Source organism: Rhinatrema bivittatum, chromosome 6 (assembly GCF_901001135.1).
Source record: "Rhinatrema bivittatum chromosome 6, aRhiBiv1.1, whole genome shotgun sequence".
Classification (NCBI taxonomy): domain Eukaryota; kingdom Metazoa; phylum Chordata; class Amphibia; order Gymnophiona; family Rhinatrematidae; genus Rhinatrema; species Rhinatrema bivittatum.
In genome coordinates, this window is record NC_042620.1 from 93307969 (window position 1) to 93331546 (window position 23578).

The window sequence follows — 23578 nt, forward strand, 5'->3', positions numbered from 1 at the left end:
TTACTATGTGTAAACTCAAAACCATTGCTGTAGATTCTTCAGAATAGAAGAACATAAAACCTGCCAGTATCCTGGCCAGTATCCTGTTTCCAACACAGGTCAGCAGTACCTGCCAGGATCCCAAGGGTTAGATAGATTCCAAGCTGCTTATCCCAAGAATAAGCAGTGGATTGCTGCAACTCTACCTTACTAATTGATAATGAACTTTTCCTCCAGGAACTTATCCAAACCTAATGCAGCTACACTAATAGCTTTCACCACATCCTCTGGCAACAAATTCCATTGCTTAATTATGCGTTGTTTAAAAAAAAAAATTTTCTTAAGATAGGGACTTTCCTTGGAACTATATACAGAAAGATGATTTTATATTTTTGTAAGTATCCCTACCAGGCATTTCAAACTTTCTTGGCAGTACTGGTTCGTTTAACAAGCAGTCAAATTTCTATGGTCTGGTCACTAAATTTCTTATGAAATGAATGCTGCACTTCAGACTGGGGTTGAACTGACAGACAACAGAATGCTCTAAAACAAATTGCTACATGTTTTAAAGCTTTTACTTTTAACTAGAGTATACTGACCTTCATTTCTAGGGTGGGCAGATGACAAGGAAGCTTGAGGTGTTGGTCTCCGAATCAATGAGAACAGTTTACAGGAAAAGAGGAGCAGCCTGCTCATGCAGCAGTGTCCTAAGCCAAGCCCAGAGCATATTTCTCCAGTTATGTTGAAAACTTTGGCAAACTTTGTAGGTTTTAAGCCTGAAATTGGAAACATATTTTTCAGGGCGTTCTTGAAGCTGAACTGAATTGCTGGTGACTCAGGAGTTCTGAGGTTTCTATACTCTCTTCATCTGCTTAAAATATAACCAACAGCATCCTTGGATCTTAATGTCTGGGTCAGATAGCTGAGGAGTGTGTTTCAGCGACCCTTTTTCACATTTTATTCTGAAATCTATTTGCACTCTCCATGTTCTCTACAGATTCAAATCATTTTTTAAATAACTTACTTAGGGATGCAAAAGGAAGTATAAGTAGCTATACATTTATGTCTATCTCCTAACAATTTGGGGAAATATAGAAAACTAGGAAGATTACAATGTGGCACACACATAGCCATTACAGACCTAATACATACAAAAACAGAAAACTGTCCCACTGTCAGTCCTTCACCTACCCGCCACCAGTTCTCCCCCCCCCCCATGCTGCCCACCAGTCTTCTGGCACTCTATTCTCCCACATACTCTACTTATCCAGCCGTCCCTCCCAAAAGGGCCACATTTTTTGGAAAAGTAGAGCCCCTAGAGCAGTGGTTCCCAACCCTGGCCTGGGACCCACCAGTCCGTCAGGTTTTCAGGATATCCACAATGAATATGCATAAGAGAAAATTTGCATGGGGGATCCCCAGGACAGGGTTGGGAACCACTGACCTAGAGGAAAGCTTCAGGAAGGAAATCAAGCATCAAATGAGCTAAAGAGGTAGCACAAACAAGCTGTTCTGAACATGAAAGACCAAACTCAGTTTAGTTGTAGTTCCTCTTTAATTATGAATCCTAAGGGCCAAGTTTGGGTGGAGCACCAAGAAGAGATGTAGGGAACTGTAATCAGCCCTCAAATGGCTAAAAAAGGAAGCGTAAATATGCATTTTTGAGCATGATTGACAAAAGTATTAGGGCCTGATTTAGAAAGGTTCTTACAAATAGCCCTTATCATTTCTATAGATTATCTATACGCAGTGCTGCACAGACACACATAAGAGATAGCCCCTTCTCGGTAGAACTGACTGCTCATTCAAGACAGCAAACAGAATGTTAGGAATTATTAGGAAGGGAATAGTTAATAAAACAGAAAATGTCATAATGCCTCTGTATCACTCCATGGTGAGACCGCACCTGGAATACTGTGTACAATTCTGGTCACCTCTCAAAAAAGATATAGTTGTGATGGAGAAGGTACAGAGAAGGGCAACCAAAATGATAACGGGAATGGAATAGCTCCCCTATGAGGAAAGGCTGAAGAGGTTAGGGCTGTTCAGCTTGGAGAAGAGACGGCTGAGGGGGGATATGATAGAGGTCATAAAGATCATGAGAGGTCTTGAATGAGTAGATGTGAATCAGTTATTTAGACTTTCGGATAATAGAAGGACTAGGGGGCATTCCATGAAGTTAGCAAGTAGCACATTTAAGACTAATCGGAGAAAATTCTTTCACTCAACACAAAATTAAGCTCTGGAATTTGTTGCCAGAGGATGTGGTTAGTGCAGTTAGTGTAGCTGGGTTCAAAAAAGGTTTGGATAAGTTCTTGGAGGTGAAGTCCATTAACTGCTATTAATCAAGTTTACTTAGGGAATAGCCACTGCTATTAATTGCATCAGAAGCATGGGATCTTCTTGGTGTTTGGGTAATTGCCAGGTTCTTGTGGTCTGGTTTGGCCTCTGTTGGAAACAGGATGCTGGGCTTGATGGACCCTTGGTCTGACCCAGCATGGCAATTTCTTATGTTCTTAGGAGGCGGCAGTGTGTGACTGTCCTCACATCAGCCTGCACAGAGGAGAAAAGCTGCGGGCAACAGGCCAACAGCATCAGATCAACAGGGGGAGGGAAGGAGAGTGCTGGGGTCGGGGAGGAAAGGGAAGATGGTGGTCAATATAGCAAAAAAATAGAATGGTCCTTTACACAAAAGTTTGCCCAGGATTCTTAAATAGTTAAACTGGCCCTCTTAGGGAGAGATAATGAGGGGCTACAGAGTGAATGCACTTGTAGGAAAATAAAAAAAGCTTGAACCTTATGCAGCGGTGGATAGTGATGGGAATCAATGTAGTGTCTTGAGAAGAGATTTATATAAATATATAGTAAACACTGGCAGAAAAGTTGTGCAGCTGAATGTTGAATGGATTGTACTGAAGACAGATCTGCGAGGAGGAGCTTACATTAGTCTAAGCAGGAGATGATGAGAGTGTGGATAAGGTTTTTGATAGTGTGTTTGGAAAGGAAAGGATGGATTTTGCTGATGTTATAGAGAAATAACACATTTTAGTAGTGTTTTGGATATATGTGTAGAAAGAGAGAGGCGTTGAGGATGATGCCAAGGTTATTAGTTTGAGAGGACTGGAGGGATGACTTCGTTATCGACAGAAATAGAGAAAGGGTAGGATGGAAGAGGGAGGTAGATTTACGGGGAAAGATATTAAATTCTGTCTTGGCACTGTTAAGGTCCATGTTCACTAGACTTGGGGTGGTTGTAATTGGGCCACTGATGGCTTGAGAATTTTCTTTCTATTTTCAAATATTGAGTGGGTAACTTTGCTGCTCGCTGCCTTACTCAATATTTGCAAATAGAAAGAAAATTCTCAAGCCATCAGTGGCTCAATTACAACCACCCCAAGTGAAGAAAAAATGGCAGGCCAAACAGAAGTGTACCTAGAGTATTTGGCACCTGGGGTGGATAACCCCCCCCCCCCCCCCCCCCCCCAATATATCATTTTAAAATTTCCTAAACATCGATTAAATATTTCAAAACAGCAGACACATCAAATAACATTTCCTCTCTATCTCACTCTCTCACATGCACACAAAAACTGAACTGGAAACCAGAAGCCAGTTCAGCAAAAAATCACTATTCCGTGCACATGTTATAAAATCCATGGTCGGCGCACGCAAGGGGGTGCACAATTGTGCAACTTGCGCGCACCAAGCCGTGCAGCCTTCCTCCGTTCCCTCCGCCCACCACCTTCCCCTCCCTAACCTGCCCCCCAGCCCTCCCTAAACCCCCCCCCCCTTACCTTTAACTTATAAGTTGCGCCCTCCTCTGGGCAGGCATAGGTTGCACGTGCCAGCCTATGGCCAACCCGCGATCCCAGGCACAGTGGCAAATGGCTGCTGTGCCTGGAGGCTCCTGCCCCACCCCTGGACCGCTTCACCCTGCCCACGCCCCCTTTTTCAAGCCCCGGGACATACGTGTGTCCTGGGGCTTGCGCACGTCGCCGAGCCTATGCAAAATAGGCTCAGCGCGCACAGGAGCAGCTTTTTGGGGTTACGCGTGTAACCCTTTGAAATTCCGCCCCATAGGTTCTCACATAGACACACATGCACAAACACACAGGCTCTCAGATACTCACACACATATACACACATGGCCTCCTGTTACCTTTGGGCTATGGTGGGATGAGCTTCATCACCAGGGCCGGTGTAAGGGTATTAGGTGCCCAAGGCAAAACTTCAGTCATCGCCCCCCACCAACTCAATCCCAAAAGTCTTTGCTCTTTCCTCTACAGGCATCCTCACCCCTTACTATCCAGCCTCAGAAAGGAAAATAAAGCCAAGTTTCTATTGTGCTTTAAAAGTTTCACAATGTTCTCCTTGATTACTTAAGCTTTTTGATACTTTACATGTTCTTTTCTATAACCTGTTTATTGTTACCATGCTCCACTAATTGCTTGCCATGCTACAAAACCAAGGGCACCAAATTAGAAGAAAGCAAGTCTATCTTGGTAACACAGTTATTAAGAGTCTTCCCAAATCCCATCAAAAGCTCCCAGAAGGAATCCAAAGTCACAACTGCAAGCTTCATTGGTAAAGAGAAGGACTGACCCCAATTGACCTCACTCCTTAGTTGCATGGAATTAGCAAGGCCAAATCCCAAAGATACCAATCTAGCGCTTTCACTTACATCCTGGAATTGAGACAACAATCCATGAACAGATCTTCTGGGGTTATTTGATAGCAATCATGGAGAGCTGCACAGAGACACCAAATCCACTCCAGGCCCCCCTCTACCTCGGATGCTGATCTAGGAGGTGGCTTATCTTGGCCAGCAGGAGCTGTTGGTCTAGGGGACTGAGAGGAAACATCCTTCTCAAGTGAAATGGGCACAGATGTAGTCCCTGCTGTGATCTGTGGCAAATTACTGGGACATGAAAGAAGTTATTTGACTACTGTCCAGGGGAGGTAAGAGGTTTCATTAGGAAAGATCTGTACCTTCCTTTGCACTTGGAAGGCATTTTTACAAAGAAATTGCAAACAGAAAAAAACAAAGTGCACAGCAGCTAAGTCCATGTCCAGACTCATGCTGCCATCTTGCTCCTCCCCCTTTCTTCCAGTTTTAAACTTTTTCAAGGATTCATTTCAGGATATTCTGCACACTTCCTTCAGGTATTGTCCTTGATTTTCTATCCAGGTATCTATTTATTCTGGATTTTTGCTTTCATTTGTGTTTATCTATACATCATATAACAACTTTATATCACGGCTAAACATTAAAAAGAATAGTGTGTAATCCATTGAGCTATGCGTATGGTTATTGTATGCTAAAACTAGCTCTAAGTAGTCTAATCACTGTCTTTTTTCTAATGTTCAGAGCATGTTTTGCATGGTGCAGTTGAAGCGCTCACATTATGCATTTCCTTCTGGGTAGTAAGGGGTGATTATGCTTTTAGTAATGCCATACATTTGACATAATTCTTTTATGACAGTGGACTCAAAATTTCATCCTTGGTCTGAATGGATTCTTGTTGGACAGCCATAATGTACTATCCATTGTTGCATGATAATCTTAGCAGTTGTCAAAGCAGTCTGATCTCTTGTTGGCAAAGCCATTGTAAATCTTGGGAACAAATCTGTCATAATCAATACATTTTCGACTCTGGTGACACTTATTTCTAAAAATTTCTAATCAATTGCAGGTACTTCTAGTGTATACTTTGCTTCAATATGATGCAACTCGGCTTTCTCGTCTGGTGGCACATCTTTGGAGAAAGTGCACCTGTCACATTATTTACCCAGCTTCACACATGGTTGACCAATAATATTCTTGATGGGAGCTTTTTAATGTTTCTACTGCAAAGTGTCCTGCATGGGAACATTTTGCTTGAAATGTTTCTTTTTTGAGACAAGCTGGAGCAATGAATTGCTCAATTGTTACTTGTTTGGAAGGGTCTTTCTCTGTACCATAATCCTTGTTTAAATTTTAGATGATTTCTTTGTCTCCAAAGTTTTCTTTGTACATTTGTCCAATTTGTTAAGTCAGGGGTCTGAGGGTCAGCTTTGGCTTGTAAAATCAGGGTTAAATTGGGATCAGCTTTCTGGAGTAACTAGAGCATCTCGGTGAATAGTGTGGTTATTAAGGAGCCCCCTGGAAAATCAATCCAGGCATTTAATATCTCTTTGCTCAATTTCCCCAAGGTTATTAGAGAACTGCCAATTAACACTTGTTGTTTTACATTTTGAATCAGATTCTATTTCTTTGCTTAAGTTATATTTTTTGCCAGTTTCTACTTGCCCAAATGTTCATCAGAACCAGATTTCTTAGCTTAATTCAGTGTTACTTAATCAGATGAACTATTTTGAAAATTCTGGTCCTGAGATTATAAAAGCATAGTACCTTACTAGTATCTTTTATAATGGAAACTGACCTTAGTAAAGTTGTGAGATTGTATTTTAGCAATCTTAATTCTTATTTTTATTGACAGTAAATTAAGAATTTTCCAGATTTGGCTAAAATAACTAGAGGGTTTTTTTTTAAAGATTTCTTTAAGGCAAGTGGCTATTTCACAACATGCTACATTCACATTAAGATATCCTTATAAGCATATAATTAAATATAATAATTGCTATATTTTCTTTGATCCTGAACAACTGCAGTTATTTTTGGACTCAAGAAGACTGGCATCTTCCGCAGTTCCTAATTTCGATCCTTAAAGTGATTTTTCTTTTTTTGTTGTCTGCAGATTTCATGTTATGTTTTTTCCTTAATAATTTCCTTTTCTTTTCTCCTGTAATTTCCAAACCTCCCCGCCGGATGTAGACTCTACTAGATATAGAATTTTGATGTATGTTATAAATATATTGGATTAATCTTTTTTTTTTTTATAATGATTCATATTTCTCTATGCAAAGTTGTTTTGCTTTATATACGTTTTGAAATTAATAAATATAAATACAAATCTGGAAGAAGCATTTTATAGAAAATGCAAAGTCAGTATAATAAGATTAGGATATTGTATCTTTTTGAGGAAAATGAGGTACATAGTTGATAAAAGAAGATTCAAGATTTCTGGGAAGAAAAAGCCTACATAGTAGTGAAAATCTTCAAACCAGCTGGAAGCACGTACAAAATCAAATCTAGATCAGGAGAAGACAAAGTAGTGCATAGAAATCAAATTAAGATATTCCAACTCCCAACAGATACATACACAGATGTAAGTAAGTGTAAGATAGATATAAAGGAAATATCATTCAAGGATACTGTGGGAAATATGTGCTTGCCAGCAAGCCATTTCATCAGGGTTAAACACTAACTTCCCTTCTCCCTGACACTTGCCTGAATAAAAGCATCACTTGTGCTTAAGTCTCTGCCTAGGAAAGGATACCTGACTTCATGTATTTCTCTGGCTTATAATTAATCCTGTTAGCCTGAAAGTAGGGCTGGGTGTTCCCTAGTCAGAGGCAGGACAAAGTCAGGAGGTATAGAATTCAGCAGCCAATGATATGATCCGTGCACACCCCCTGAGCCAAAACCAATAGTGTAGGGACTCGTCTGTTGCTATGGGAAAGTAGCCAATCATGTAATGACACATCATCTGCCTTTGTATGAATGTACAATAAAAGGAAGAGCCTCGTGAGGGCTCACCCCTTCCCTTCTCTTCCTGCCTGCGATGAAAGCTGCCTCAAGTGTGTTCCTTGCCTCCATACTCAACATCTGGTGACCCGCGACGAGATGATAAACTCCATGCTTATTTCGGCTGGTCATAGCCAAGGTACGTACCGTTCAACAGATTTGCAATCGTAATATTTTTTTTTAAAAAAAGTACTTCTTAGTAATTTTTAAAGTATTTCTCAGCAAGTTTGTTCCCCACATTCGTAAGCATGGGCAGTGATTTGACTGTACAGCAGAGGCTACATGCCAGGGAGCTGCAGAAAATAATCAATAATCATTATTTCATCACCAGAAGAAAAATAGCGCAAGTCAGCCTGGGGGACTTAGAAAAATTAATAAGTGAAATAGCTTGCCGTTGCCCTTGGTATTCAATGGAGGCGGGAACTCTAAATACCCAGGAATGGATTTCAATCGGCAATTGTCTTCATATGGCTCCCAGAGCTCCCATAAAGCAAAGATTAATCTGGCAAAAATGTACAGAGGCCATCGAACACATAGAAAAAAAAAGTTTAAAGACAGCATTTTCAAACCATGTGCTTTTAGAAGCAGGCAAGCTCAATCAGAATACCCTTCCCCCATCTTATGCTCAGTCTCCCTCAGAGACAGCAAATTCTTTGTATCAGCTCTCCATACCCACACCCAAGCCCATTCACACCTCTTTAGAAAAGCAGTCCTTGAGAACAATAGAGCCACAACCTGGCCTGGGTGGGGCGGTTAGCATTGAATTTCAGCAGAAACCGCAGAAAGAAAACTTTACAGAAGAAGAATTATTAGAAGGACTTCAAGCCTTCCCCATCACAGAAAAGAACCATGAACAAAGGGGGACAGAAAATGAAATAGAACATCTGGGGACACACACTCACATGGCTCCTGTGGCTTCCTCTGCGTCCACCTCAGAGAAAAGGCCCCAGGAAACTGAAAACACTGAGGTCAGAAAAACTAGCCTTCCTCCATCTTGCCTGCAACCCCCTTCCCCCACCAACCACTCCCTGTACCCTCATTTGCCATTGCCTGAGACAGTCATTGATTCTGCATCATCAATTTGTCCAGGTAAATTACCATCTCAAACCACTGCTCCCGGTAACAATTTATGTGCCGCGGTCAGCATGGGATTTCACCTAGAACATGGAAATCTCACAAGAGAGGAATTATTGAAAGGGATTCAAGCCTTTCCCATTACAGAAAGAAACAAAGAACTAGGTGTGGCAGCAATAGAGTTGAGTGCCATGAGCAGTGGCTATGCCCACAGGTCTTCAAAGAAATCAGCGTATAAGACCTTGGGCCAAGCAGCTACACTCCTGCGTTACAAGCAAAGAAAAAATCACTATGAAAAAAATGATTTAATGAGACAGTACAATGACCTGTTACAAACCAGACTACATCTAGTGCTGGAGCAGGCACAGCAAACTTGGAAAAAATGGTTTCTATTAGTCTTTGATATTCAGTTACAAAAAATCTGCATACTTTGAGAGTATTTTCCCCCACAAAGTGTATGCATAGCATTATGTTAAAACTGTACTGAAATTTGAATAATATTCTGTGTAAATTACATGTGAAAGTTTCCCTTTTGCAAAGTTTATTTGGCTCACATTTAAAATGACTCCATTTCTCTGAGATTTAAGTTTATAAGCAATTGCTTGAATTGCCAGCGCACAGATTTTTATTGTAATTTTCTCTACAGGAGAAAAATAGAATCTGTCTGCAAGGAATCAGCAAGTCCTTGCCAAGCCATTGTCTGTGGTCGATGTTATCAATTGTTAAACAATGCTATCTTTAAGTTCCTATTGACTGAAGGATTAACTCCTTGGGTGCAGTTCTTTTCTTTTGAGAAACACTGCTCCTCCCCCCCTTTACTGTAACTCTTGCTTGCCACTCATGGGGGAGGGAGGGAGAACTTTTGAAAAGAAAAAAAAAAACTGGACTTAGTACTGCAGTTTCTCTCTCTAGTATATATATGTTATAACTCAGCATTCCTGTACTAGCCCTTCCTCTCAATCTGTCATTAATCCTTTAATACTTTCAAACATACTTTCAAACTTCGTTAATACTGAACTGAGGTTACTGACAAGGACATTTAATAGTAGTTACAGTCACTTTAGCGCGAACAGCGTGTTTAATTTCCTATTCTAATAATTATATGAAGAAATTCTATTCTGATATTCCACATTGAAAGTAAGCTCAGAGTATTATTGATTGCAACCTGGAACAATAGTTGCATTCCATAAAGTAATGATGGGGTCTCCACTAGGAGGCGCTATGTTATTCTACAAGTTATATTATATTATTGTTTTAATAATTCTGTTGTATAATAGTTTTTATTTTTCAGGCCTACAGACCTTCTGTCTTAAGGAAACTTCAGTTTTATTTTCTTTTTCACAAAATTTATACAGAATTCTGAACCTTAAAAATTTTACTGATAGAGGTTGCTACATCTAAAGCAATCCCTCCCAAGCCTTTTCTTGCAAATCCAAATTGATTTTATTAAATTGAATAATAGAATTGATTTCTTCAAGGTTAAAAAAGTAAGAATTTCACTTTTATCCTTACCTTAATAAATTTTGCTGTATGCCAGTTTTTAATATTTTCCAGATTTACAGCCTTCCTGCCATGAGGAGATGTGAAGGTGAACACTTTGCAGTTTATTTTAACATTTTTCTAACACCTTTTGACTTTTGATCCTTGATCTAATTTTGTTTTTGATAACTTTTTGATAAGATTTTTAGCTCAAATTATGTGTTATCTGTTGTCTGTCTTGATGCCAAGAAGACTATGAATGAATATTTGCAGGATGAATGAATATGAATATATGTCAGTCTTGTGTAACTTATGTTTAATGTAATGTCTGAAATACTTGTTTGTGATCCAGCTTACTGCAAATGATTGTTCCTTTAAACGATTAATTTACATTTATTGCTATTTTACTGAATGAAAATTGATCACTGCATAAACACTTTCTTGATAATGGGGTTACCCTCTGTTCGGAAAACTGATAATGGCTCTATTTACTGCAGCCATTCCTTTACATGAATTTTGTCAATAATTGAACATTAAATACTTATTTGGCATCCCCTACAACACCACAGGGCAAGCCATTGTGGAGAGAGCCAATCATACGCTTAAGAGCTCTGGACCAAACAAAAAGAAAAAGGGGGGATTGCCCCTGGATTTTCCCCCTGAACAAAGTATTGTTTACTTTAAATCATCTAAACATATCAGGTTCACATAAGAACACAGCCATGAGTAATCATTATGGGACTAGGGTTAGTCACCTACAGCCATCAGTTTTGTATAGAATATTTAATGTCTGGTACGGTCCCGTCCCCTTATCAAAGGGACGAGGATATGTTTCTCTGCTTGCTTCCACAGGTATCAAGCCGTGGAAAGATGGAAAGGTGTCCAGGTCTACAGGACCCGATCCCCAACTTCTCCCTGAGCCTCCACAGCCCTCAGAAGGACAGAGACCGGACTCCTTGCAAAAAGCAGCACCACATGACCTGGGGACAGATCAAGGCCCTATCCAACCAATCTGCACAACTCTTAGAACAGCAAGGCCTTGAGAAAACTCCAGAGAACTTATTAGCTGCTTTTTCTTGCCTGAATGCCAACTCATTAACAATTGTGTTCTGCACCCTCATCTTTTGCCTTATTTCTCCAGCTATGGCGATTTCAGAACAAGGACTCTGACAGAACAACATGTACATCCTCGAACTTTTCACACCTGTTGAATCGAACAGACTGTTAGATCTGCACACACATGCCAACCCAAGCCTGCGGAGAACTACTGATGCATGCTGTACCATTTAACCTTACAGTATGGACTAATTATCCTTTACAGAGAGGTGTTTTCATTAACTCTCCAGTTAATAATACCATACTACACATTGGTAGCTGTATTCAAGAGACTGCCGCTCTTTGTTGGGACTATGATACAGGGGATGGAAAGGGACTTCAGGTGGGAAATATCCATATTGTAACCGAACCTTTGTATTAATCACTGAACACTTACATAATTATACCACATATATGTATGCAATTGGCAGATTTCAGGATGTGCAGTGGGAGACCCAAGCAAGTACAGAAAGTATAGAGGGGATGAAGGATTTACCTTTTGTAGTTATATAGCCCAAATGATAACCAATGACATGTCCACTAATCTGTTAGGAAACATATGGATGTTATGTGGGCGTAGAGCATATATGTACATTTCCCCAAGATGGAGAGACAGATGCACTTTAGGCTACATCCTCCCCTCATACTATGCAGTCAAAAATTTACCCAAAGCAAGGCTCTGTAACAAAAGGGAGGCGATAAATAATCCCATAGAAAAGTATACAGAAACTCAGATAGCTAGAAGCCTGTTTCCCCCAATGGGGACAGCTATGAATTACAGAGACTTACACATCCTAGCTAACTGGACGACTGCCCTATTTAATCAGACTGTCCATGCATTAAAACTACTCACAACAGAAGTCCTCAGATTAGAGAAGTAGCATTCAGAACAGCTATACCTTAGAAACCATTTTAGCCTTAAAGGGTGGTGTTTGTGCATTAATTGGATCTCATTGCTGTGTGTACATATCAGACTATAAAGCAAACCTCACACATACCATAGAGCAGATAGAAACCATGGTTGCTGATGCACCATTTTCAGGCAGAATACCTACTTCTCCATGGGACTGGCTATGGTCCTGGCTCCCTGATATTTCTGGTCTCAAAAGGGTGATTTCTATTATAATGACCATAATTGTCTTAATTGTTTGCCTGTGATGCTGTATTCAGTGCATACCCAACCCTCATATCCATATTGAAACCTTGCTCTCAGCCCGGATACAAAGATGTCTTTTAAGATGCCTAATAGGGAATCATGAGCCCTGCAGCGTTGGCACACCACCTGCACCAGCTCTGGGTGATATGGAGATTCAGGAGCTCATCGGCAGCTGGCACACCACGTCGAATTAGCTTTCTTCTCTCCATAATCCCCCTTCCCCTATTTCCAGCCCATACCAAGACATAACAGATTTCAGTAAGGGTCTAAAGCTTTACTGAGCTGCCTAAACAAAAACAGAAAGGGTGAGATGTGGGAAATATGCGCTTGCCAGCAAGCCATTTCATCAGGGTTAAACACTAACTTCCCTTCTCCCTGACACTTGCCTGAATAAAAGCATCACTTGTGCTTAAGTCTCTGCCTAGGAAAGGATACCTGACTTCATGTATTTCTCTGGCTTATAATTAATCCTGTTAGCCTGAAAGTAGGGCTGGGTGTTCCCTAGTCAGAGGCAGGACAAAGTCAGGAGGTATAGAATTCAGCAGCCAATGATATGATCCGTGCACACCCCCTGAGCCAAAACCAATAGTGTAGGGACTCGTCTGTTGCTATGGGAAAGTAGCCAATCATGTAATGACACATCATCTGCCTTTGTATGAATGTACAATAAAAGGAAGAGCCTCGTGAGGGCTCACCCCTTCCCTTCTCTTCCTGCCTGCGATGAAAGCTGCCTCAAGTGTGTTCCTTGCCTCCATACTCTACAGATACAACAAACCATGATTCTCTACAAGAAGCTGGAGAGTAGCAATGGAGTAGAATCAGTATGACTGCCTGTTGAAATGCTGCTGAGAGAAGAATCACTAGTACAAGAAACTTTGATGTCAGGTGCCAATTGGGTGCCAGAGTGTTCTTGAGATTTTGCTGGGAACAGGGGCCCTGAACCCAGCCTGTGGATTTGAGTATCAAGCAGGGATAAATAAAGGTAGCTCTCCTGGATATCTAGAAGACAATTATATTATCTATTTCAAAGGGTTACGCGTGTAACCCTTTGAAATAGATACAGGCACGGCACAGGCCGAGCCTATACAAGCCCCAGGACATGCGTATGTCCCGGGGCGGGGCAGGAGCCTCCAGGCACAGCGGCCATTTGCCACTGTGCCTGGGATTGCAGGCCGGCCATAGGCCGGCAGGTGCAACTTATAAGTTAAAGGTAAGAGGGGGGTTTAGGTAGGGCTGGGGGACGAGTTAGGGAGGGGAAGGTGGTGGGCGGAGGGCGGAGGGAACTGAGGAAGGCTGCGCAGCTTGGTGCGCACAAGTTGAACAATTGTGCACCCCCTTGCGTGCACCAACCATGGATTTTATAACATGTGTGCGGAATAGTGATTTTTTGAGGAATTGTGATCCATCTAAAGTATTTGGTTACTACATATCTCCAGTTCCATCAATGGAAAGAGCTACGCTGGTGGTAAAAAGAATGATAAATGTAAAGTTTCCTATCAAATAATTGCATTGAGAGAGCTGATCTCCTTGTAACACTTGTTTCTGAGTTAACAGGAACACTGAGAAATGTGCTATGATTAGCAACATTTGTCTACTTGGTGGTCTACCCTGCGTCTTTACCTTGTCTAGAGGTATGAGTGTGGAATGGATGGGGTTACATTGTCATTCTTTTTATGTGGAAAGGGGGGAGGGGGAGTCATTTAGAGATGTCCCAAAAGTGATCAAAATGTTGAAGACAACATTCATTTTAAGGAAAAGAGATTGTAAACAAGTGGAGTAAATATAAAATTACCTGTTTCTGGATTATGTCGCCTGGAGACAACATCTGTAATTGGGGTCCCATTGGATGGGGGCTAGTGGTGATCCCAGGGAAAGAGGGAGCCAGGACCTGGATGAGGAATCGCTGCTGCATCAGCTGGGAAGCTGGGGCTGGGTGGTTGAAGTGGCATGGAATAGCAGCTGAAGGGAAATAGCTGTAAGCCTGAATAGCTTAGGCCCAAATTAAGAGTGGGGGCCCTGTTGGGGAGACCGATGATAGGGCTTACAGTGGGCTTGAGATAGGAGCAGTGTGTTCTGCTTATGACTGTGAGCCACATGAGTCGAAGAGCCATATGAATAAAAGGGCTCTCTGTAGTACTGCAGAGACTCCTCTGGCTATCTCCTTTATCATATCTTCCTTCATGCTGCTGAGCACCGTTTCACTCTCGTTCGCCATTTTGTTTTCAAATCTTTTCTCTGATATAAGTGCTTTTAATACAAAATTTAGATTCCACTCTGGCACAATTGCTCAAAATGGGGAATATAACCTTTTTTATCCCATGCAGAAAATGAGTGATATTTGGATGGGACATGACTGAATTACCTTAAATTCTACCTCTGTAACATGATATTGCTACCAGCTGAACTTTTAAAGAATTTAAAGTTAGACCTTTTTAAAATATTTTTGCATTTCTGCCTGCCAAGGGGATATTAAACAATTTTTGCAGTGTTCCTCAAATAAACACCACACTGGTATATATGCTAGTGATGTTGAATTCTTTCTTGCTTTTAACAAAGTAGAAATTATGGTGGAAGAGAAGCCTTCCTAATCTTGACATTTTAAGAGTCATAAGATAAAATTAAGATGGTGTTATGGCCGCCGGCCGCAGCAAGCCGCGACCGGGGCTGACTGTCATGGCTGCCGGACGCAGCGGTCCGTGGCCGGGACCAGATACTCACCCGCAACATCAGGTGGGCCCGGAGGAGGCTCCTGCAGGAGCAGGGAGCCTCCTCCGGCGTTCTTCCCGTGGCCTTGGCCGCTGCCCAGACCAGCCGCGGAGCCCAGCAGGGCCGAGCTGACTCCTCCCTCTTCCTGGCTGCATAGAGCCACGCACACGGCTGAAGAAGAGATTTAAAGGGGCCATGACAGGAAATGTTGTGGCTCCCTCCTGAGGCTCCTCCCTCTTTCCAGGTATTTAAGGCAAGGTCTGCTCCTCAGACCTTGCCTTGGTATTGAGGTTCTGGTCCTGGATCCTGTGCTGGCGTTCCTGATCGCTGTTCCTGATCTTCGTCCTGCTCCTGTTCTCCTTCCTCATTGGACTGATTCTTGGCTCCTGACCTTTGGACCGGCTTTCGTTCTTCTCCCGGCTTGACCTTGGACTGGCTGCAGACCCTTCTCCTGGATTGCTTTTGGACTGGCTGTGGACCCTTGTACTGGCTTCGACCCTCAGAACGGCCTTAGACTACTCTTCAGCTTTTACTCCTGGACTGACTCGACCTGCTGGAGGTGCCAGCCATCTGGAACCTACGACCTGCAGGAGGCGCCTGCATCCAGACCAATCTTCAGTCTTGAGGGAGTCTTCTAAGTCCCAGCGGCCGGGTTCCTACGGGCTTCTCCTGGGGGAACCGCAAGCTTCCAGGGCGAAGTCTTTACTCAACGGGCGAACGTTCAAGCCTTGCCCTCCGACGGTAGGGACCAGAGAGGGTTAACGCCCTCTTTGGCAGCGCTAACCTTACCTCGGAACAGGGGTCCACTTCTGGATCCATAACAGATGGGTCTTCGATTACTATTGGACCTTAGAATAAAAGACCTCAGTAACCTGATAGCTTTTGAGGCTGATTGATATGTAAAATCAATAGGTCTGCATTCCATGGTCTCCTTGGCCAATCTGCTGCCACTAGAATGAACAGACTCTTTCCTTCTCTATTTTTCTTATTGTCTGACCTATCAATAGTAATGAGGGAATGAATATATTAAATCCAGATTTGGCCATGACTGAATCATTGCGGTTATCCCTTCATTTTTGTATTCTTTGCATTAAATTTTGTCACAGATGTGAGCCCTTGGGCTGTGGTATCACTGACGCAGCCTTGCAAGCCAACCTGCTAGGTCCATGCTGACAGATGGTGGTGGACTCGCTCTTACTGGGACTGGAACAGGAGCTTCACCTATACCGGCCCCATTCCTTGCAGGCTGAGCCTTTGGATTCCAGAGGCTGGCAGGACTTAGGTGAAAGTCCCATAAGGAGCGGTCAGACAAAGTCAAGGTATGGTCAGGGATGGCAGCAAGTAGACAGTATCTGGGTCCAGGCCAAGGCAGGCAGCAATACAGAAGCAAAGTCACTATAAATAGAAGTCTGAACCAGGAATCAGGCCATGACAGACAAAACACTGAGGACTAGGACAAGACAGGGCAGGGTGAACAGGATAAGGCAAAAGAGAGGCAAGGCAAAGCAGGAACAAGGCAAGGCAAAACAACAGAACAATGAGGCAAAGCACAAGAACAGTAAGGCAAGGCACAAAGAAGTAGCAACATGCATTGCAAAGCAAGAGGACCTGAAGCTGAGTTGGCAGCTGGGGGCATAGCTGGGGTTTAAATCCCCAGCCTGTGCAGACATCATCTCCTAGTGCTGCTCAGTCTTTTCCACCATGGGGGCCTATAAGTTCTGGCTTGATGTGTGCACATGCGCCTTAGGAGGTGGTGAGGTACAGCAGCATGATGGCAGCAATTTTGCCACAAAGAGAGTTTGAGCAATATCAAGGTGAGTGGAGGCTGGCCATGGTGTGGGAACCGCAGTTGGCCCATTGATAGAGTACTCCTCCCCCCTTTTAAGCCCCCTCTCCAGGCCTCTTGATTTAGGCTTCTGGGGAAATCGATGGAACTCTTTAGTAATTAAGGGGGTATGGACACTGGCGGCGGGTTCCCACGTGTTTTCTTCAGGGCCAAAGTCCTTCCAGGAGATGACGTACTGAAGGTTGTTCTGAATTCTTCTGGAGTCAAGAATCTTCTGGACATCATATTCAGTGTCCTCCTCAGATGTAACTTCCATTGGTTTAAGAGGAGGTTGTGAGGGCCATGACAAGAGTAGTGGCTTGAGGAGCGAAACATTGAACACATTGTGGACTTTCAGGGTCTGTGTTAGCTTTGACAGATAAGCTACTGGTCCTGACGAATTATGGGAAATGGTCCAATGAACTGTGGAGAAAATTTAGTAGAGGGAATTCTGAGCCATAGGTTGTGGGCACTCAACCATACCAAGTCCCCAGGTTTGAGATGAGATGCTGGCTGGTGCTTTTTGTCTGCTTGTTTCTTCCTGTGGAAGCTGTAAGGAGGTGCGGGTCTTCTGCCAAAGCTCCTAAAGATCTTGGCACACGATGTAAGCTGCGGTACGTGGAGTAGCAGGGGACATCAGTAGAACATCTGTGGTTTTACTTCCCCCACAACCCACCATGGCCTACACCTGACCCTGCTTCATGGCATGTCAGTCTGGGTTTTGGGCAGTTAAATGGGGTGTCAAGAGAGTGGGCTACTGGGCTGGGCTCTTAGTGGATATGGGCCTTCCCCTTGACACCACCCCCCCCCCCCAATGTAGAGCTTGTTGGGGGTTGTCTTCTGGCCTGTATGGGCCCCCACTGATCTCTGAGTTTTCCTGGGGTGATAGTCCAGCTTTTGGTCACAGCCTAATTCTTTGGCCTCAAGGGTGGCCTCCATTGTCCTACCCATACATGTCCCTACCTTCTGATGTGGAAGTGAGTATTTTTTCCTCATTGCTGGTACCACAATCTAGCTAGAGGGTAGTGGTGCGAGCCAAGGAGGACCACTGAGGGACATCCAGGCAAAATGAATATAGAAATTTTCCAGATGGTGCAGGACAATCTCAGGGATTGCCAATGGATGGAGAGATTGAGACGGCTGCTCCTTCACCTACTAATAGTACTGAAATAGGTAAGTCTGCAGCAGCCAACAATGAGACACCATTGACAAATGTAATTCAGGATGAAAGGGGTGAAAAGGGAGGGCATGAGGTTAAGATGGGGATGAGGAGAAAGAGCATATATCGATAAATAGACGCAAGTGTAAGCATAGGTGCTCTTTTAAGTCATCAGATTCTTCTTCGAGTCATCTAGCTTTTTGTCTGGATCTGATAGTTCGCTGTGGGATCGTGCCTTCTGCTTAGTAGCGAAAGGAGTCCTCTGGTGCTGGTAACCCTTTCGGAATTATGGGAGGGGGTCAGTATATAAAACAAATTAGAAAGCAGCAATAAGATATATTTTCCTTATTGGATAGGCAAAGGAGTAAAGGTAGCTTGGACAAAAAGAAAGCTAAGAAGGATGAGGTATGAGGGAAAGACTTGAAAGTAGCCAGGAATGTATTGAACTGAGTTCATTGTTTCCTGCACTTAGCAAATGTAGTGGGCCATTACGGACCTCTTTGGCATATGCAGACACAATAATAGATGCTTACAAGGATTATAAGGGGTGGGCTCATCAATTATAATGAGCATTTTAGAGATAAGATGGAAGAGAAAAAGTTTGTGACGTAGGGCACACAGGATGTTGGATTGTGGTTGAACAAATTCAGCAGCACTGACTGTGGCAGGTCACCTCCTTTGAGACGCTGCTATGTCAAATATCTTGTGCAAAGGGCCATCAGGCATGCTGGACATATGCTGGTGATTCAAGAGGTTCGTCTATAATTTTTCCGAGTGTAAATTTAATCACAACTGTTCCATCTGCAGCAATCACTTGGATAAAAAGTGCCCCCAAAAGTCCAGTCCAATTCGTGCAGCCCCAGTAGATAGGCCCTTGAACAGGGGCCCTACACCTGTCAAAGTGGAAGCTATGCAACCTTGGTTGGATAGGTACCCCAACAGGGAGGCTGCTGGGGCATTGCTGGATAGGTTTTGATGGTTTCCACATCCCATACTTGGGTCCAGGGGAAGGAGGAGCATTTTATGAGTTGTTCATGGCCAGAATTACTGATCCTTTCTCAAGTCCTCTATATCAAAAGATGATGTTCTCCCAACTTGCTTTAATACCCAAGAAAGAACAAGGAAAGTTTCGATTGATTTCACAATTTATCATCCAACGGGATGTTCTGTGAATGATTTTGTGCCCAGAGAATTGTGTTTGGTGCTTTATTAGGTTTTGATTCTGTAGAGCAGATTGTGAGGCAGTGTGGTCCTGGGATTTTAATGGTCAAAGACCTTCCTGCTTTTGCTTGTACAATCTGACTGTTTTCCTCTGTTGGGCTTTGAGTGGAAGGGTTAGTTTCTTTGTGGACTGATGTTTGCCCATGGGTTGTATTATTTCTTGTGCCCTCTGAGTTGTTTAGTACATATGTACATTGGGTTACAACTCAAGTAGCTGGTAATGAGGATATGGTTTACTATCTGGATGATTTCATGTTTATTGGAAATATAGAACCCCAGGCTTGAAAGGAGTTGTTGCAGGCTTTCATTTGGGTGACTGATCAGTTCGGCATACCCATAGTGATGCAGAAAACAGAGGGCCCAGTTTTTGCCTTACCTTCTTGGGTGTGATATTGGACTCTGTAGCAATGATTTCATGCCTCCCAGAGACTAAAGTGATCCAATCGAGATCCATTATACAACAATTTTTAGGAGTTAAGAAAGCTACATTGCTTAAAATTTCAATCCCTGATATGAGCATTGAATTTTGCATGCAGGGTGATTGCAATGGTCCAGATTTTTCTACTAAGGTTGTCTAGAGCCACAGTGCCAGTACATTGGAAATTTTTCTATATCTGGATCTCAAGATCTATCCATGAATATCTTCAAATTTGGCAATTCTTTTTATATGATTTTATTATTAATCATCATTTTAATCAACAAATTTTTCAAGAATGCATCTTGACTGGAGAAAAAAGTGGAATATTTAGAAAATTAAACAAATAGTTACCAAGAAACAGAAATATTTCTTTCCTCTTACACCATATAATCCACAATACAAGGATACAATACTCTAGAATCTAGAAAATTTTCTGTCAACATTATTCACGAAGTAATTAACAGCTTTAACAGCTAAGCTTATTTACTTTACATGGGATATGCATTAGTGATAAGGGGGATTAAATTGTAATATTTAAGTCACTGCAATTTTATCACTTAGGAAGAAAGTTAACTGAAAAAGTAAATAGAAAACATATGAATTACCTTTATAGGTGATACAACACTTACAAGGGTGTTTGAGAAAAAAGGATGCTCCTATTTGGTAGACCCTGGGCTTCATAATAAGAAATTGTCTCCTTTTCTGTTGGGTTTGTTTTGAAAAATCGGGGTAAATTCTAACATTCAGTGCTAGAAATTTCTCCATACGATGCTTGTAAAATAATATACGATTTTAATGGAATCTCTATATGGCAGTCTGATCCTGCTTCTAGCCATGACTTAGAGCTATACACTGACGCTGCGAGTGGAATGGTCTTGGGAGCATATTGTCAAGGCTCCTGGTGTTCTGCCTTTTGACCTAATGCCTGGAGTGTTGTGAGTGGGCGCTCAAGAGTGTGAGCCCTTTTTGCCGCAAAGCGACCGACACAACCCCAGGGCTGGCCATGGTCCATGCAGCTGGTGAACGAGCATATTTGGGCATGAAACAGGAACACTCTTTGACTTGGAACAGGAATACTTGGAAATCAAACATGCACCAGTAACTGAGAACCAGCAACCCATGCTGGTCTCTGGGGTAGCCCTCCAGCCACTCCGAAAGCCGTTTTGGACTACCCACTTGGGAATGATTTGTGCATGTGGACAGACTCTGGTAGAGGACTCAAAGGTGACTCTGGAGATGTGGACAAGATGCTAAAGACTTGGATGGAACACTGAAGACTTGGACATGATGGAGGCTAAAGCATGGCTTGAAACAGGAACAAGACAAGGGCTCAGGGCTAGGAACAAGCAGGCGACTGGCAAAAGAACTGCAGAGATTCGGATCTTGGAACTTGGAACTCAGGGACTCAGACTCAGCAATTTGGAAATCAGGACGAGGACTCCGAAGATTTGAACCAGCATTGAAGGACAGGACTCTGAAAAATTGGACTGATGACTTAGATGCAGGAATGAAGGCTAGACTGAAGACTTAGACGTAGGAATGAAGACTGGAACTAGAAGACCAGGAACAAAAACAAGAGACCAGGAACACGGAGGACCTTGAACAGGACCATGATGGAGAGCACAGGACCTGAAGACCTTGCGAAGGCTTGAAGCAACGGAAGAAATGGCCATTTAAATGCCTGAAGCCGTGACATTATTAGGAGGGGCCATGAGGCTTTTCCCATCATGGTCCTTTTAAATTCCAAGCAGGGGCGTGCTGCAATGCCTAGGGGGAACAGGAGCAGCAGCGGCATTCGGTGGCATTCCAGGCCGTGAAGAACAACAGGCAGCTTCTCTCCAGCTGCAGAGAGCGGCAGCCAGGCTCAGATGGTATCGGGGTCAATGTTAATTCAGACCACACAAGAAAGGCAGAGGTGGATCCACCGGCATCAGGAGTCGGAGGCGTTGAGGCTGCACAAGAACCAGAGTGGCATTAGAGTAAGTAGGACTGCTCATGGAGAACCTCCCGTGAGTGGAATCGCAACATGGATAGAGTCTGGAGTTATGAAGATCATCACTTTCTTTGAATTATTTGCCATTGTGGTAGCTTTGGTTATTTGAGGGGATAAGTCCTGGGACAAGAAAGTGATATTCTAGTGCGATAACTTGGGAGTGATGGAGGTGATTAACAAGCAATCTGCTAAATGTATCGATTAGTCAGCTTTTTGTGAGAATTCACGTAAGAACATAAGATACGCCATACTGGGTCAGTCCAAGGGTCCATCAAGCCCAGTATCCTGTTTCCAACAGTGGCCAATCCAAGTCACAAGTACCTGGCAAGTATTCAAACATCAGACAGATTTCAAGCTACTACTGCTTATAAATTACCGTCATAGCAGTTTATGGATTTATCCTCTAGGAACTTATCCAAACCTTTTTTAAACCCAGTTACACTAACTGCTTTAACCACATCATCTGGCAATGAACTCCAGAGCTTAACTGTGCACTGAGTGAAAAAGAATTTTCTTCAATTTGTTTTAAATGAGCTACTTGCTAACTTCATGGAGTGCCCCCTGGTCCTCCTATTTTCCAACAGAGTAAATAACTGATTTACATTAACTTGTTCAAATCCTTTCATGATTTTGTAGCTGAACAGCCCTATCTTCTTTAGCCTTTCCTCATAGGGCAGCCATTCCATGCCCCTTATCATTTCGGTCGCCCTTCTCTGCACTTCCAGTGCAGCTATATCCTTTTTGAGATGCAGTGACCAGAACTACACACAGTATTCAAGGTGTGGTCTCACCATGGAGTGATACAGAAGCATTATGACATCCTCTGTTTTATTTTCCATTCCCTTCTTAATAATTCCTAACATTCTGTTTGCTTTTTTAATCGCCATGGCACACTGGGCCAACAATTTCAATGTATTATCCACTATGATGCCTAGATCTCTTTCCTGGGTGGTAACACATAAGATAGAACCTAACATTGTGTAACTATAGCAAGGGTTATTTTTCCCGATATGCATCATTTTGCACTTGTCCACGTTAAATTTCATCTGCCATTTGGAAGCCCAATTTTTCAGTCTCGCAAGATCCTCCTGCAATTCATCACAAGCCACTTCTACCCAATTTCCCAGATCTGAGTTTTATTCAGTTAGACTAAAACACTTGGTCCCAATTCCTCTATCACTTAAATAAATGTCAGTATTCTGCAGACATTTATTTTCTTTTTATAGACATTGAGAAGTTATTACACAAATTATTTAACTAATATCCCTTTAAACTTTGTTACTGTCAATCACTTTTCATTCAAAATCTGAAAAAAGCAAAAATTTAAATTTCTCACGAATCTGCCCAATAGAAATTATCTAATGCTAACCTTACCTTTAAGGAACCAATTTTTTCCCACTAGAGAGCATTCATTCACTTCTTCCATTCATACTTTTTAAAAATACTTCAGTCCCTTTTTAAAACATTTGTTGCTCATAGTATTGATCCTTTTTGAACACTTTTTCTTTTTTTTAAGGCTGTCCAAGTCTCTCATGAAGAACACTCTAATATCTCTCCCTCTTACTTTTCAATGTCTCTCTCTACTTGTGCTACTTTACTTTTTTTTTTTTTTAGTACAGGAATCCTTACTCAGGTGACATCACCTTCAGTAAAATAGTTCCAGCTAGTTCCCAATTTGCTATAAATTGATCTTTCAGGTCTTCCTCTGAACCCTTCTAGATATATATACACTCAGTACATAATACTGATTTTCTTACAAATACTTAATGTTACCCCACAAACCATAGGGAAGCCAGTTACAGTATTCCCTTGGTATCCCTCCACCAGACTTTAGAATGTTACTTTT

The 23578-nt window shown here is 42.4% G+C and overlaps 1 protein-coding gene across 2 annotated transcripts in view; it reads right to left on the minus strand.

Moving 5' to 3' along the window:
• FAP (fibroblast activation protein alpha) overlaps positions 1-23578 on the minus strand; it is a 257755-nt gene that overhangs the window by 233348 nt on the left and 829 nt on the right. The window contains exon 2 of one of the 2 annotated variants that reach the window (XM_029605610.1): positions 579-686. In XM_029605610.1, coding sequence (XP_029461470.1) covers positions 579-584 — 6 coding nt within the window. In that variant the 5' untranslated portion in view covers positions 585-686. Of the gene's footprint in view, positions 1-578; positions 748-23578 lie in introns of those variants that run through there. The other variant, XM_029605611.1, reaches the window with a different exon arrangement.